The sequence below is a fragment of the Merops nubicus genome, unplaced genomic scaffold (genome assembly GCF_000691845.1).
Source record: "Merops nubicus isolate BGI_N331 unplaced genomic scaffold, ASM69184v1 scaffold5143, whole genome shotgun sequence".
Taxonomy (NCBI): Eukaryota; Metazoa; Chordata; class Aves; order Coraciiformes; family Meropidae; genus Merops; species Merops nubicus.
The window spans coordinates 6,503-21,178 of NW_008599431.1; the positions used below are offsets into that span (position 1 = coordinate 6,503).

The 14,676-nt window shown below is 45.4% G+C and overlaps 1 protein-coding gene across 1 annotated transcript in view; it reads right to left on the reverse strand.

The window, feature by feature from the left end:
• Positions 1-6,610, reverse strand: part of APOBEC2 (apolipoprotein B mRNA editing enzyme, catalytic polypeptide-like 2) — an 8,629-nt gene extending 2,019 nt beyond the window's left edge. The window contains exon 1 of the mRNA XM_008937370.1: positions 6,444-6,610. Within this exon, the coding sequence (XP_008935618.1) occupies positions 6,444-6,571 (128 nt within the window). The 5' untranslated portion in view covers positions 6,572-6,610. The remainder of the gene's footprint in view (positions 1-6,443) is intronic.
• Between the last annotated feature and the right edge of the window lie 8,066 nt (positions 6,611-14,676).

Here is a 14,676-nt window from a genome sequence, read left to right on the forward strand (position 1 = left end):
ATCAGTGCGAGATTGAGACCTTGAGGGATATTGGGTGCAAAGAAGTAAAAGAGACTCCTGACAACACTCTTTGTGACATGCTAAATGCTACAAAGGACGTGGGTGAAGAATGCACGGAGTAGCCCAAGTGAAATAATGAAAAGTAGTAACACAACGTTTCATTTATTACATGCTAGTAATCTTCCAGCATGTCCTACTCAGCTCATCTGAGCTTTTGGTGGACCTATAACCTTGATATTCCCAGTGAGGCAATAATGAACCTTTGTAAAACAGTAAGTGTCTTATTCATCCCCGTCTCATCTACAGTCAGCTTATAATGTCAGCCCTCTCCAGGGGGTACACCGAGCAAAGGTCAGGAGAGAGTCTGAGACTCTTGGAAAATTTAATTGGGAAGAGCAATGAGGCTGAGGGAGCAAGTGGCAAAACGTCGTTCTGCTGAGAGGGAAGAACAATTTGTGATGCAACATCTCACGAGATGTCTCCCGGGGCAGGAGAAGTGAGGGGTGTGGAAGGAGTGAAAAGAATCAAAATCAGGATGTTCTGCTCACTTAGTGGGAACAAGGAGCGAGTGTACGGTCAGTTCACTGGTGGGAAATGCTGCTGGGGGGGACAGTGAGTGTGGGGTGGCTGCAGCTCAGGGGAAGGGACTGTCCCTGAAGGGCTGCATCTGCTGGATCTGATCTTTTCAAATCAGGGTTTGACTTCCTATAGAGTGCAAAGGATAAGGCTTTGCTGGGACTGCATGAAAAGCCCCAAATGGCATGATATTCTGTGCAAATTGGGGGGATTGGAATGGGAGTGTCTGAGCAGAAGGACCAAGGAGCAGGCACTTAAGAGTTCTGTGTGGAATACCTGCCTGCAAACACGACCTTATGTACCACAAGCAAACGGGGCTTTGCTTAGAAACCAGTTGGAAATAGTCTGAATAATAACTCAGAATAAATTGTCACTATTGTCCCGCTTCTTTAGCTATGCTATTTTAATAGTTGAAATACAATTTTCCATCAATGTTCAGTTCCACTTAGCAGAGAGAGGTTTGTGAAACTTCCTATGTGCATGTTCTGTATTTACCTTAACACAGCCAGGAACATTCTTGCTGCCAAAGTCCTGTGGCACTTTTGGCTTTTGAGAACGTTAAAACATAAACCCACCCTGTTTATATTTTTTAATGATACTGTAGAAGTATCTCGGGCCCCTTTGGGCCTGCTGCACAGCCTGGCAGTAAAAAGCCTGGTGTTACAGCTCCCACTTTGCTCTGGGCTCCCCAACACCCACGCTGGGAGTATCTGCTGCTGCTGGCAGTCGAGGGCCACTCTACTTCTTTTCACATGTCATTGATGTGGAAGTTCAGAGCATGAGTTTGGCTTTGGCAGTGTTACTAGAAGTGGGTTTTCAACTGCTTCTTAAATGATATCATTAAACCTTGATATTGTTCAGTTCTGCTCAGATGAGATCTGCACAAGATGGGATTTAACCAACAGAAAAGGCTGTTTGGCAGCTCTCTGTGCTGTTGCTGCTTTAGCTGGCAGCGTATTAATGAGGGATGAGAAGCAGTAGTGTGGATACAGACTTTTATTTTGATTAATGAGCAAATAAATCATGCTGTTTGGGTGTGATTTGGTCTGTGCTTCCCTGGTTTGCACTGACAGTATGCACAGGCCTCAATTAAGTGAACTTGCACAATTTCTAAACTCCCACGAAAGCCTGTGTTAGCTTCCTTTTCACAGCATTCTGACCTCTATTCCCATATGTTAGATGACTTAAAGTTCCCTGCTAGTGTGAGTCTTGTTTTCTTTAAGATGAATTCCAAGACTTCCACTGATTTTATTAAAGAGCATTATCAGACTCTAAATTAGCACAATGCCTCTTATTCCCTGAACTCCTTTCTCTAGTTCTTTGAGAAAAAAAATCACATGCTTCCAAGAATAGCAATATTCCTGTTTCATATCCTAGATAGTTAATGATTCTTTGGTTAATGATTTAATGATTCTTTAATTAATGATTTCTTTGAAATCCAGCTATGTTGTGTGTGACATAAGCCACCCATTGCCTTGTTTTAAGAGCTGAAGTTTATAAGGCTATGATAAGTTGTTTTAAAATAACATCTAGATTGTTTTAAAATAACATCTAGGTTGTTTTAAAATAACATAATGTATTTCAATGTAGCACATCAGAGTCACATGGAAGTTCAGGTCCTGATTTAATTCTCCAGACTGCAAAGCAGTTAATCAGTGATGAGGGTCTGTGTGAACAGCAACAACCTGTTGCAGGATGTGTTGACTCAGAGGTGCAGTTAGGCAGGCCTTCAGGATGAATTTTATTGCTTATTATCTCAGTATCTGTCTAAGATTATCTGGGATGTTCACCTAAATCTGTCCTGGCAGCCTGGAATATGCATCAGCTTAATTAGTGAGTTTCCAATAAAGAACATAAACAAAGCTAAGGATATTGTCCAAGTCTGTAAGTAGCTGGCTGAGAGCTTGGAAAATATGCTGCCCATGGATACAGAGGCAGCCAGTGAGCTCTGTGTGTGCTAGTTAGCAAGAATCTGCTTAATCCTACATAAACCAGAGCAGGGGGGATGTTTCAGCACAAGTGTGGATTGTAAACTTCTGTCCTGAGAGGGCTTAGCCGAGCCCTTGCTGGGTGACTTCCCAGCAATGGGGATGTGGGCAAGGTGTCCTGTCCTGTGAGTCAGTGGAAAGCCCCGTGGCGAGTGATTCAGCAGTGGAGGCATGGGCAAGGGCAAGCTGTGTGTGCTGGTGCTGCCTTCACACATAAACCTTGGCAGCAGCCCTCCTAACTCACTGCACGTGAGGTGTCGTGATTGCAGCGTCTCTTTGGGTAAACTAAAACCCTCTGCAAACACTTGAGCATCAGCATACATCTCTGAAATAGCCGTGTCAACTCCAGCACCCTAAGCCAGCTTCTCTGGAAACTCAAGTCTAGCTTTGGACAGACTGTTTCTGAGGAAGTGACTAATTCCCAGCAAGCCTCTTTTCCCACGTTTCAATGACAGGTGGTGTACAAGTGTTTATATTATCTCAATTTTGCCCACTTTTATTCCAATATTGAGGAAAGACAATGATAACAAAATATGCCTAAGAGATGTGAGCTCCATGCTGATATTTTCTTCTACTGGAAGCTGTACTGCTAAAACTTTTAAATATAAAAACTGTGTTGTCTTGCACGTGACTTCACAGCCTATTAAAACATACAAATATCAGACATTTCAGTGACAGGGCTAATTGCTTTTCTGCTTTTGTTTTTTTCTTGCAATTAGTGAAGTTTGATTGCCATTGCCCTTCCCAGTAAAGGCATTGGCTTCAGTGTGAGACTTGCAGGTAAGTTTTATGTATATGGAAGTTCTTTTAAAAACTGTTTACTGCCACTGAACTGTCACAATACTCTTAAAAATCACCTGCTCCAGCACTGGGATGCAGGTGGGCACACAGCTCACTCACAATGTATGGGAAGGTAAAAGCTGAAATCTTCGTTCTCCTACTTCTCTGAAGATCATCACTACATGGTGGTCTTCAGGGATTTCCTAAATGCCTTAAACTTAATTTATTGAGGTGTTTGCCCTGGGTGGCAAAGTGTTTTGTCATCTGTTATATCTCACTGAGGTGAAGAAAGCTTGAAGCTTTGAGAGAGAAACCTCAGTTTGTAAGAATGGTACTGGACTGAACAGAAAATGTGGTTTTAAGTTAGCTCAAATAAGGTTGGCTGGAGGAAAACAGCAGCTGGCCAGCATGACCCTGACCCTATTGCATCTGGGAAGGAGAGGAAAATGAGAACTTCTAATGAGTGAATAAAAAGGTGGGATTATCTAAAAGATATTCTTTAGATTTAAATATTTGTCCAGTGACTATTTCTACTGTGGTCGTAAGTTATCTGAGCCCATAAAACAGAGTCCAAAAGTTTGACAACTCTTCAGAAATAAACACATTCGTGCTGGGCTCATTGATTATAGAAAGCCTGTAATGATCAACTGGAAAGGGAACTGAGGATTTATCACTGCTAGAAGGAGCCTCGTGTACACCCTGGGGAAGTGTAAATAAATGTGTCTCCTTAAATGTCATGAAACGTACACAGATGGGGCTTCTATTTATCCAGGACTGTGTTGAGCCAAACGTTGACAAAAAGGGGGCTTAATATTCTTAAACAGAGTAATTAAGTTCCCAGTATTTTTCTTGTAAGCCAGACTCCTTAGAGCTGTAAGCAACAGCTTGAAATCTTGGCTGTGTGTCATAAGATGCCCCTAATCCCAAGGGCTAAAACTGAAAGGCAGTGTAATTGAATGTGAGTGCTTCCACAGTTGCAGTTATGTGTTTTCTCATAATTCACATAACTGGCTTTATTGGCTGAAAATTTGTAAGTCATTAGGAAAATCCAAACAATGATGGCACTAGGTCAAGGCACAGTCTAAACTCACAGTGTACTTAAAATGAAAGTAAAAATTGCTGGATTTTTCTGTACCTTTTTTAGGATTTCTGCTTTACTTTCTCATTCTCACCTTCAATAGCCAGCATATTAGTAATAAACTAATAATCAGAGGAGGTCATGATTCCCACAGGAATTCACCAGATATTTATAAGCACATTCCAGATAATATTGTGATGAGGATGATATAAATCCTCACGTACTGACAGCACTGTGGTCCCTCACCAAACATCTGGGGACTTTCACTGCAGAAACTTAAACTCCTGTCTTGCTTGGTAGAATGTGAAAATCAGCTGGTACCAGCTTAACGTGTGTCGATGCCATAGCAGAGACTTTAAGGCCTCTAGAAGAGCATTACCAGGGGCTTCCTTGCATCATCTGCAGCTCCTCCCCTGTGCCCTGGTGCAGTTCAGAGTGCAGCTCACTCCTGAGTCTCTGCAGGTGATGCCTGCCTGTTGTTAAACCCTTCTCCACTTATCATCCCTTGCATTCTAGCTGCTGCCTTTCCAGAGTGGAAAATCCTGTCAAATTCTGCAACACCCTTATCATGTCAACAAATAATTTCATGGCAGGATGACACTAAGAAAATATTTTTCATCCATCATTAGCACATCAATTCCTGTCTGGGTCGTTTGGGTTAGCAAGGAAGTTTGTAGAGACTTGAATTCCTTAGCACTTATAATTGCATATGAAAAATCTAATTTCATCACTGAGATTCATTTTAGTACATCTCTTAAGTGCCTAAAAGTTGTCACTGAATGTGTTGTTGGTCCAGTCTCTTATATATACAATTTTTGGTGTCTCAGCTCTGTTCCTAGCAGAGGGATGTGCCTTTTTCAAAGTCACTGCTCTAGCAGACTTCTTTTATTTCTGTGATTCTCTGTGACAGAGACTAAAGGCTTTGAACAGCCCCACCCTAGACACATTATCAGAGGAAAATGGTTTTTTTTCACCCCTGTGCAGGAATGTCACCAGTCGTGTGAGCTCAGACACAGGCACTGCCTCATGCATTGTTTTCAGAAACACCAGCCAGATTTTATTTGCAGAATCTTTCTCACCGGTGACCACGTCACAGGCAGAAGGATTCCAAGGGGGATTTGAGTCTGGCCTGAGCTTTATGTTCAAGCAGCTGGAAGAAATAATGGGTTTGGTTTACAAACTGGTAACACTGCCTTGGTGACTGCTAAGGGAGAAGGACACAGGGCATCTTGCTACTGCTACAATGAGCATTTTGAAATGCTTAGAGATGACTGATTACAGAGTTTTTTCTAGTTGCAGCTGTCAGTTATGTCTGACAGAGCTCAGCTTCCTTGTAGGTCTCTGTTCTATCTGCTTTTTAAAAAAAAAAAACCTCTCTGGAGCAAAAGGAGCTGTTGCTGCTTTGCTCTCATGCAAGCCTGTTGTTTTGGTGCCTTTCTGTGAGTTCGGCTTTATTTGAAAGTCAGGGTCCAGCTGAGGCTGTGGAGCCCTAGAAAATATACACTTTTAGCTCTCTGGAAAAATCTGTCCTGTTGATCCATTAAGTGAATCAGCCATAGCAGGGGTATTTTTCCTAATCCACAGAGAAACTTTGAGACAAGAGCCGTTGATCAAACCAAGAAATCCATGGCCAAGAAATCAAACGGCCAACACCTTCCATCCCCATCCCCTCAAGCAAGGGATCCCACTGCAGGCCGTGGGACTCTTTGCACTGTAAGGCAACTAGTCACCACCACAGGAACCAGTCACCAGCACAGAAACCAGTCAACACCACAGAAACCAGTCACCACCACAGAAACAGACCTGCTTGTGTAAAGCCAGCAGACCCGTCTGCCTTGCCTGGTGTGAATCCCTCCTCTGAAAAACTTGGCAAAACTTTTAACAAGATCCCACTGTAACAAAAGCCATAGTTACACCATTAAAGATACTCAGAAGTGCACTGGCTGTCATCTTTAATTACCCAATAGCAGTACATCCCTGCTTCCCTCTTGAACCCCTGTATTTGTATCTAAATCTCTTACCCTGTCACGATTTCAAATGGTGGCAGATCTTCCCGCTTCAACTTCTTCTTCTTTTTCTCCTCACCCTCCTCTGCGTTGTCAGGTTCACCATTCTGGGCGTTGCTGGGCTCCTCTTGCTTTTCTGCCATCTTCTTGAGTATAGGGGTATGAAGTTTTGGCCTCTGGGAAAAAGAAAGAGCGATTTCTGAGAGCTCTAAGGGAGAGGAGGCAGCAGAGGGAGGAGGAAAAACCAGAGCTGGGAGTTCCTGCACTAAGCACAGTTGTCGGGAGCTAAATATGGAACAAAGCAGCGATGATAGAGCCTGGATGGGGTAGGATGACCCAGGGCTCTCAGATGTCACCTCCTTCCCTTGCTTTCTCTAGGTCTTTTTTAACTATCCCTCTTGCTCCCCTTTTAATTTAAAATTAAGTGACGACTTCACTGTGGGCGGGTTAAGCAATGGATGGAAAATCCTGGGAGCATGAGTATCTATTTATCCGTTGATGTGACAGATAGCTGGCATGGTGCAGAACTGGCAAGTTTTCCATCTACCTTCTTTTGCCAGTTTATTATATTGCTGACCTTGAAGTCCCACCGTTTTGGCTCAGGCAAGAGGGGAAAGGGGCAGTCCTCCTTTGGTTTGCTGAAAAATCCCCATTGCTGGTGGATTTGGCCTCCTGGAGCACCTGGAGCATCACTGCAGGAGTGCTCAGAGGAGCAGGGGACCTGCCTTTCCTTCCACCATGCTCAGTCTTGCAGGGACACTGAACAGAGGAGCTGCACAGGGGGAAATCTTGCTGCTTGAAGTCAGTGTCAGGTCATACTGGTGTAAATGGAAGCCAGAACCTTCTCCCAGATATTCTAGTCAGCCTTAAGATTGACAGTGGGGCAGTATTTCTGGTGCAGGGCAATTCCAAGGGCATGTGCTGAGCATCTGCCCCTCGTTCTGTATTTTTTCTCTCTGTCTGCATGTTCAAAGAGTAACAAACTCTTCAAAAAAAACCAAGAGTAACAAATTCTTCAAAAAACGAGTAGCAAACTGGGAGCAATACCAAAGCTGGGTGAGAGTAAGCATTTGAAAACTGCTGGGCTTGGTGGCTCTTGCAGTATTTTGTTGTTTCTTTCTCATTTTCTGCCACAGAGGGTGCAGATGTTGAAGGAGTGGCTGCACTGGAGCCAGAGAATCGGGGAGATGAGAGCCTGTGGTGGAGGAGTGATGAGAAGTGAGGTGTGTGTGGCCATGCAGTGATAGCTGGTGTGCTGAGGACAGAGCACTGGAGCCATTCTGGTAAGGTGCTTAGCAGGAATTGCCTGAACTAGAGTGGATGTGGGATCTGCCTTTCATACACAGAGAAATGAGAAGGACTATAAAGATTTTATGGACACAAGTTGGGGATGTTTGGTTTGCTCAGCACTGTTTCATGCAGATTTCTTGGAGAGGCTGTGGTAACTAAAAAGGATGCTTAGAGGCAATGCAGCTTTCACATGGGCTCTAAAAAGAGTCTTATATGTTTGGTTGGTGGGGGGGCTTGACTTTTTCCCTTCAGGATTTCGTGACGTTCCTTTTCTCACTCTGAATTTATAGAAGGATGCTTAGGGGTAATGCAGCTTTCACATGAGCTCTAAAAAGAGTCTTAAATGTTTGGTTTGGGGGGGGTGGGGGTTGACTTTTTCCCTTCAGGATTTCATGACGTTCCTTTTCTCACTCTGAATTTAAATAATTTAAACTTTATATAAATCCCATGTGAGCCAAGCTCCATGAAAACATGTGTAAAATTTTTCCACAGAGCTCCCCCACCCCCTTACCCCGCTTTTGCTCCCACACTGTTTGTGGTGCTGGGAAGTTGTTTATTTGATGACTGACACAGCTGGCATGGAGAGTATTGTGACAACAGCACAATCAAGGATATGACAAGTTGCAAGACACCCTATCCGTGGAACATCGATCTTTCATTTTCGTGGTGGAGAATTTTATTTATTTTTAAGCTTAAAATACTTTCCCAGAGGGCAGGTGTAGTGTTTTTCCTCTTGCATGGTAACTATGCTCAAATTCCAACTCCCCTGTCCAATTACTGTCACCTTTGACATTTCAGGAGGTAGTTTTGGGGATGGGAATCCTCTCTTAATGAGTGACAGCTTGTTTCCTTCTTACCCTTATATTTTAAAGAAGCATTCCAGCCTCTCTTCAGTCCCTCTGACCCACTTTTCTTTATTTTTGGAAGCTCTCGATGGCTGGGGTCCCATCTTTCTTGCAGCCTTTAGCTTTCACTGGCCTGGCCCCTCTGCGGGGTTCAGGACTAAGCTCTAATCTAATCTCAGGAATGTGGCACTGAGACTCTACCTCTATCCAGCCCTTCCCCAGCTGCTTCACAGCCCCATCTAGGGCAGTGCACTAAACAGTCACGACCCTCCCCCCTGCAGCGTCCGCCTGCGCCAAAAATATAAAAGGACACCACCGAGCTGCTGTCAACCTGATCTTTTGCATTAGAGCCATAGGAATGAAAGCTTTGATCAGTTTTGTTGAGTTGTTTTTAAGTGACCCTAGTTCCCCCGAGGTGCGTGCCTGTGTGCAGGGGTGTTTGTGCCTGGACCCAGTGACTCAAGCTGATGGTGGAGGGTTTTTTCCATCCTCCAGCTCAGAGCAGGAGCTGGGGCGCGGGTGCCGAGAGGTGCCAGGGATGCGGCCAGCCTCACCTAAGGACCTTCCCACAGCACTTTGGTTCACTAAAATCAGCCAGCCAGCGTTTTTATTCAGGTTTCCCTCCACCCTGCCCCTCTCCTCACTGATTTAATGGTTTATTTAGCTGGCTGTGAATTATTTTGGTCTGCTCGGAGAGCCCTGCAGCGGAATCGCTGTTCAGCCAGGGAAGAGGCACAAGAGATCCACAAACATATCGAGTCCATGCAAGGAGAATGAGAATGAGCCCTTTGCTTCTCCCCTTTTATTTCTCCATGGCAAGGGCTAAACTGTGCTTGTTTCCAGCAGAGCCCCGTGGCCTCTCCACATGCCCAGTCCAGTGCAGGCTCTTCCCTTCTAGATCGGGAACCTCCAGCGGGGTGACCACAACCCTGCACCACATCCACCAGATTGGCCATTGAGCAACTCCTTCTCAGTGGCACAAACCCAAGCTGTGGTTTCCTGCCCAAGCCTGCTCTCCGTCCCGTGACAGATGTGTCCTGCAACATCTGGCAGCCTTCTCACTCTGTTTTGTAAGGTGTGACTTCACTGTGTTGGGGCATCGAGGCCAGAATGCCTGAGCAGATGAAGTACTGGGGAAGAGTAGACCTCAGGGCCACCAACTTGCAGTGAGATTTGAAGAGCTGTCTGCATGGGAACCCTGCCAGCAACAGCGACTGCTAGCAGGGCAAGGCTGAGATGACAACTTGCTCTGGGAGCAGCTTTCTGGCCTTGTTGGACTATTGGATATTAAGGATCCTGCATCCATCCAAGTCTAGAACAGTTTCTCCACTGACTTTAGAGGCATCTCTGAACAATCTGTTGACTTTTTTCCCCATCTGAAATAAGTATCTCACGTAGAGAGTTCTGTATTCCCTTGACCTGTCTCCCAGGCAGGTCATCTGCTGTTCCTCTAATTGCAGCAGGAGTTACTGTCCTGAAGTTAAAATCATTGTTTTCCTTTCCTAATCTTGAAGGGGCAGTACAAGAGACCTGGCTGTGAAAGCCCTTGCCAGGAAAAGGAGGCTTCTGTTGCATTCTCAGGCTGGAGGAACATTTTTGGATAGGCGCGAGAGTGAAATAAGACACGGGCTGTGTGAGTCATGGCTCAGACCTGCTCTCTATTCCAAGGGGACAGCTGGTGGCACTAACAAAACATCTCCCTAGATACATTGTCTGGCAGCAATCCCCCTCCTGCTTTTTCCAGCTGTAACTACCGTTACGTGATAAATAAATAAATGCTGTGACAGTGATGTGCAGAGGCAGCTTTCCTACCCTCGGCCCCTGCAGACTCTCACCTGTCCCTCTCCTCCCACTGCAGGACCACCAAGCCAAGATTTCAAAGATCAGGAAATGCTGGATTCAGACCCAGAAGCGTCCCAGGGGTTTGACCCAGCCGGTGCCCACATCCCTCTTTGTTGGGGGTGGCTCCCTGTCAAGTGCACTGCACCAGGGCTGAGGTGGTGCAGGCTGAGATAAGCCATGCTCTCACCTCCTTGCCTGCCTTATCTTCACAGCTCGAGCCTGGGCCTCCCTGGCCCCAGATCCCTGAGCTCTCACACCCATGCCCATGCTGCTGTAGAGCTGGAAGGAGCCTGTTCTGTTGGCAGGCTCTGCTGGCTGTCCAATTAATTCAAAGCCCAACTGGAAGTTAATGACAGCTCCAAGCGGCACAACCTCCTTCCTGCTGGGCTTCTGCTGCAGTTTTAGTGGGAGCAGTTCAAGGAGAAGGTCAGCCCCAGCCATGCTGCAGGTGCTGGAAGCCACAGGAATTGATATTCTGCAGCAGCCCGTGCTAACGAGGGGGTTGTGGGGAGAGCTGATGAACCGTAGTCAGCTCTCTGAAGTTTACACAGCAGCAAATCCTCGCCAGCTTTGGCTCTATATTTTAACAGAGCTCCAGACATCAGCAAATCAATTAAAGTTCCTTACTGCTGAAACCAGAGTGTTTTCTGGAACAGCTGGTGAATTATTGAATGAGACAAGGCTTAGGAAAATAGGCTGCCCTGCAAGGCAGAAGGATTTTGCTTGTGCACAAATAGTGTGTATCCAGCAGACAGGGCCGTGCCCTTTGGGCTAAGATCAAGTGTAACGTTCAGTTTAATATCAAACGCCTCTTTCTGGAAAGACTGGCTGAAATTGGAAGAGAGGGATCATCATCAGACATGGTGATCTGAGAGGTGGCTCTCCTCGAAATGCCACGACCCCGTGAAGCTGTCCCCAGCACAGGGCCTTTGTCTGAGTCACTGCTGGCATCCTGCAGAGCTCGACGTGCCCCGGGGTGGGTTGTGGACGCCCCTGACGCTGGGTGGACGTGGAATCTGTTCCATAAGCTAATCCAGGCGGGGCTGGACAAACACCTTGCATGCCTGCTAAGGTGATCCTGCCAGAAGCCAAGCTTCCCAGAGCTGGATCCCCTCGGAAAGGGCCCCTCAGGGAGGTGGGGTATGGCAGAGAGGGGAGCTCTGACTCATGCACCTGAAATCCCCTTTCCCACCTGGAGGCTGAGCAGCACTGATTTTAGCAAGCCAGGTTCCTCACTGTGCTTTGGGTCTCCAGCACCTCTTTGTTTTGCTTTTTTCCCCTTCTTCTCTTTGGCCTGTTTGTAGCACAGTGATGGATCCAGACGTGGGCTGCAGGGCCACGTGCTTCTTCCAGCCATCGTGTGACCAGGAGCATGAGCTGATGGGAAACCAGGGCCCCTCTAGGTCCACAGAGGCTGATTTTCATCTGCACCACATAGTGTAACTAAGAAATTTTCTAGATGGCTGACTTTGAAATGTCATTATGGTTATTTTGATGCAAAGGGTTTTAGTCTATCTGTTTAAACAGCAAATATACCAAATGAGGCTTTAAATATTAATACAAGAGGGTGCTTTGCTGAATTTAACTTTGTCAATTGATTTCAAGCTAGGAAGTATATTACATGTAGGAACATTTGCTATTTTTGCTGCCTGCAAGAAAATGGAAGTAGCAAAGAGAAGCTATTGGTGTGCTTGTAGGTGAACTGGAAGGAAGAGGAGCTGAAATGAAAACAGGAATAAGTCAACTAGTCTCATCAGCTGGGAAAATGGGGAGGGCAAATGTGAAAAGATAAAAAAAATCTATTATTAATTCCAGATTTTCCTTTACCTGCAGAAAAAAAAAAAATGGGAAAGAGGGCTCATTTATGAAAGCTGAGCAAATATGCATCGATATATTGAATTATATTAAAACATTGCAGGTTTGAGCCAGCTCTAGAGTCACTTACCAACTGAAATGTGATTTAAAGAACACTTTTCCCCTTTGCTGAAGCACAGCTCCCTGCAAGACTGGCTCCATCCCTCCTGCCTTCACTAGATGGCTCTGCTCCTCTCCATTCCTGGGGCTTTGCCATGCTCCCTGCGAAGGGACAGGCTGAATGATGTTCAGGAGCCCTAAATCATTCCTAACTCCACCGAAATGAATCTCCAGCCCTGATATTAGCTTCTTTTTAGGAAGAAATAATTTATATCTTCCTGTCTTTTGGCATGTGGCTTTCTAGAAGACACAGATGAGGCATTGCTGTAAATAAGCTCAGTGGTAATATACGGTTATATAAAGCCCTGAAATATATAGGAATTTCTTTTTTTTTTTTAAAGTAGCTTATGATCTTTCTCATGCTGCTTGCCATGCTCATGCTTTATAGTCCTTCTCCTGCTTACAGCCACATCTATTCAGTGGTCAGTTCTTACTCAGCTTCCACTCAGGAGATTAGAGCCACACGTTTGCAGCAGCAGTCCTGCATAAAGGTGTCCTGTAGCTAGAAGGGAAAAATAATGGATGGGATCAGAATGACAGACCAAGATATGTGAGTGGATTTTAAACAGGTACTACAGATTTCAATTGCTCTCAGCTACTGGCATTTGTTTCTCTTGGCCCCAGCTTTCAGTCGTGCTGAGCACCCAGCTCTGCTGTTGACCTGAGCTGGACCTGGGAACATTGAACATCTCTAGAAATCAAGCTTGATGTGACTCAGAAAGGACCCCAAACCCAAGAATTACCTTCCTTACCTTGAGGCTGTGGGTGAAGCACCGTGGAGGAGCCTATCTTGGGGATGCATCCTGCATGTCTCCACTCTGCAGGGGCTGAAGGAACCACTGGGACCTTTAGGGTTGAACCCATTGACTCCCAACAAGCACTCAGGAATGAGTCTGGCTGCTGGAGCCCTGCAGATCCTCGCTGCCCATCCTCTGCCCTTTGCAGCCAACACACAAGCCACAGATCCCAGACAGAATCCCTCAAGCAAACCAGTAAAACAAGACTAACTTGGATTTATTTATTCTCCAAACAAAAGTGGCTTGGTTTTATTAAAAGCAAACACAATTTATTTTACATCCCCAGCTCAGCCCTTCTCCCTCCCCCCCTTTCCAGGTGTACCCTCACACCTTCATCTACAGTCAGCTGCCAGAAAGAAGATCCACTTACCACTGTTCTTCGTGTATATTGCTTCTATCAATTAAAAAATAATGGCAAATATTCTCTGCAGACAGAGATCTGTCAAATGCAATGGCCATTATAAAGGATGGACAAGGGCTAGTTCATGCCCCTCTTGCATCTGAATCTGTCATGGCTTGGTCCCATTTCTCTGGAGCTACTTGTGTTTTAACCTTTCCTGATTAATAGTATTCAGGAATGGAAACACTCTAGGGTGATACCAACACTGCAGCTGACAGCCTCAGCATGGGGCTTTTTACCAATCATATAATTACAACCTTCAAGGCAGCGTGAGCAACTTCTTCAATTTTACAAAGGCTCTTTCTGTAGTCAAAAAAACCACCACTTTAAGTATTACTTTCAAAGGCACTGATGTTAGTTTTTCTTTTCTGCTGAGGAATAGCACACAGAGGTGGAAGAGAGAAATTTCCTCTTGGGAGAAGCATTTGCATTCTAATCATTGCTGCTGTATCTTGGAGCATGAGACTCAAGGAGTGTGATACTCCACAAATAGAAGTCAAAGTGCCCAGTCTCCTTTCACTAGCAGAACAAGACAGATTACTGCGTGCTCAGTAGCTGACAGATAAAAAGTTAATGGTGTAAAGCACAAACCAGGTGATACATGAAAATGAAGCAACGGCACAAATAGCAAAAAATCCAATAGGTTCTTAAAAACTGGTGTGCAGAAGTGAAGGGCATTTTTGCTTGGTCCCAGAAGAGGAGAAGGGATTTTCCACGTGTGTGAACAAGTTCTGCTCTCTGGGGGAATGGCAGCAGTTTTGGGGGGGGGTCCTCAAACTGCACTGGTATCACGAGATCCTAATTTGGCTGATGGAATTTGACCTGATAGCATTAAGATCACCGTGCAGCTGCAGCCCCCAGACTTCAACAGTGCTGGAAAAAATAGTTCCCAGGTTAAGGATTCACAGTTACTTTAAAGGAGCACCCAGGTGCAGGGTGCAAACCTTGCTTTTACACAACCACGATGAAGGTGGGAGGAGGAGGAGAAGGAGGAGGAGGAGGCACGTTCCGATGTCTGTCCCAAAATGAATCCCTGACGTTATTAGCTCTTGGTTCACATCAGCATAGCTTCCCAAAACGCCTTCAGTCCCGTCCTGCTC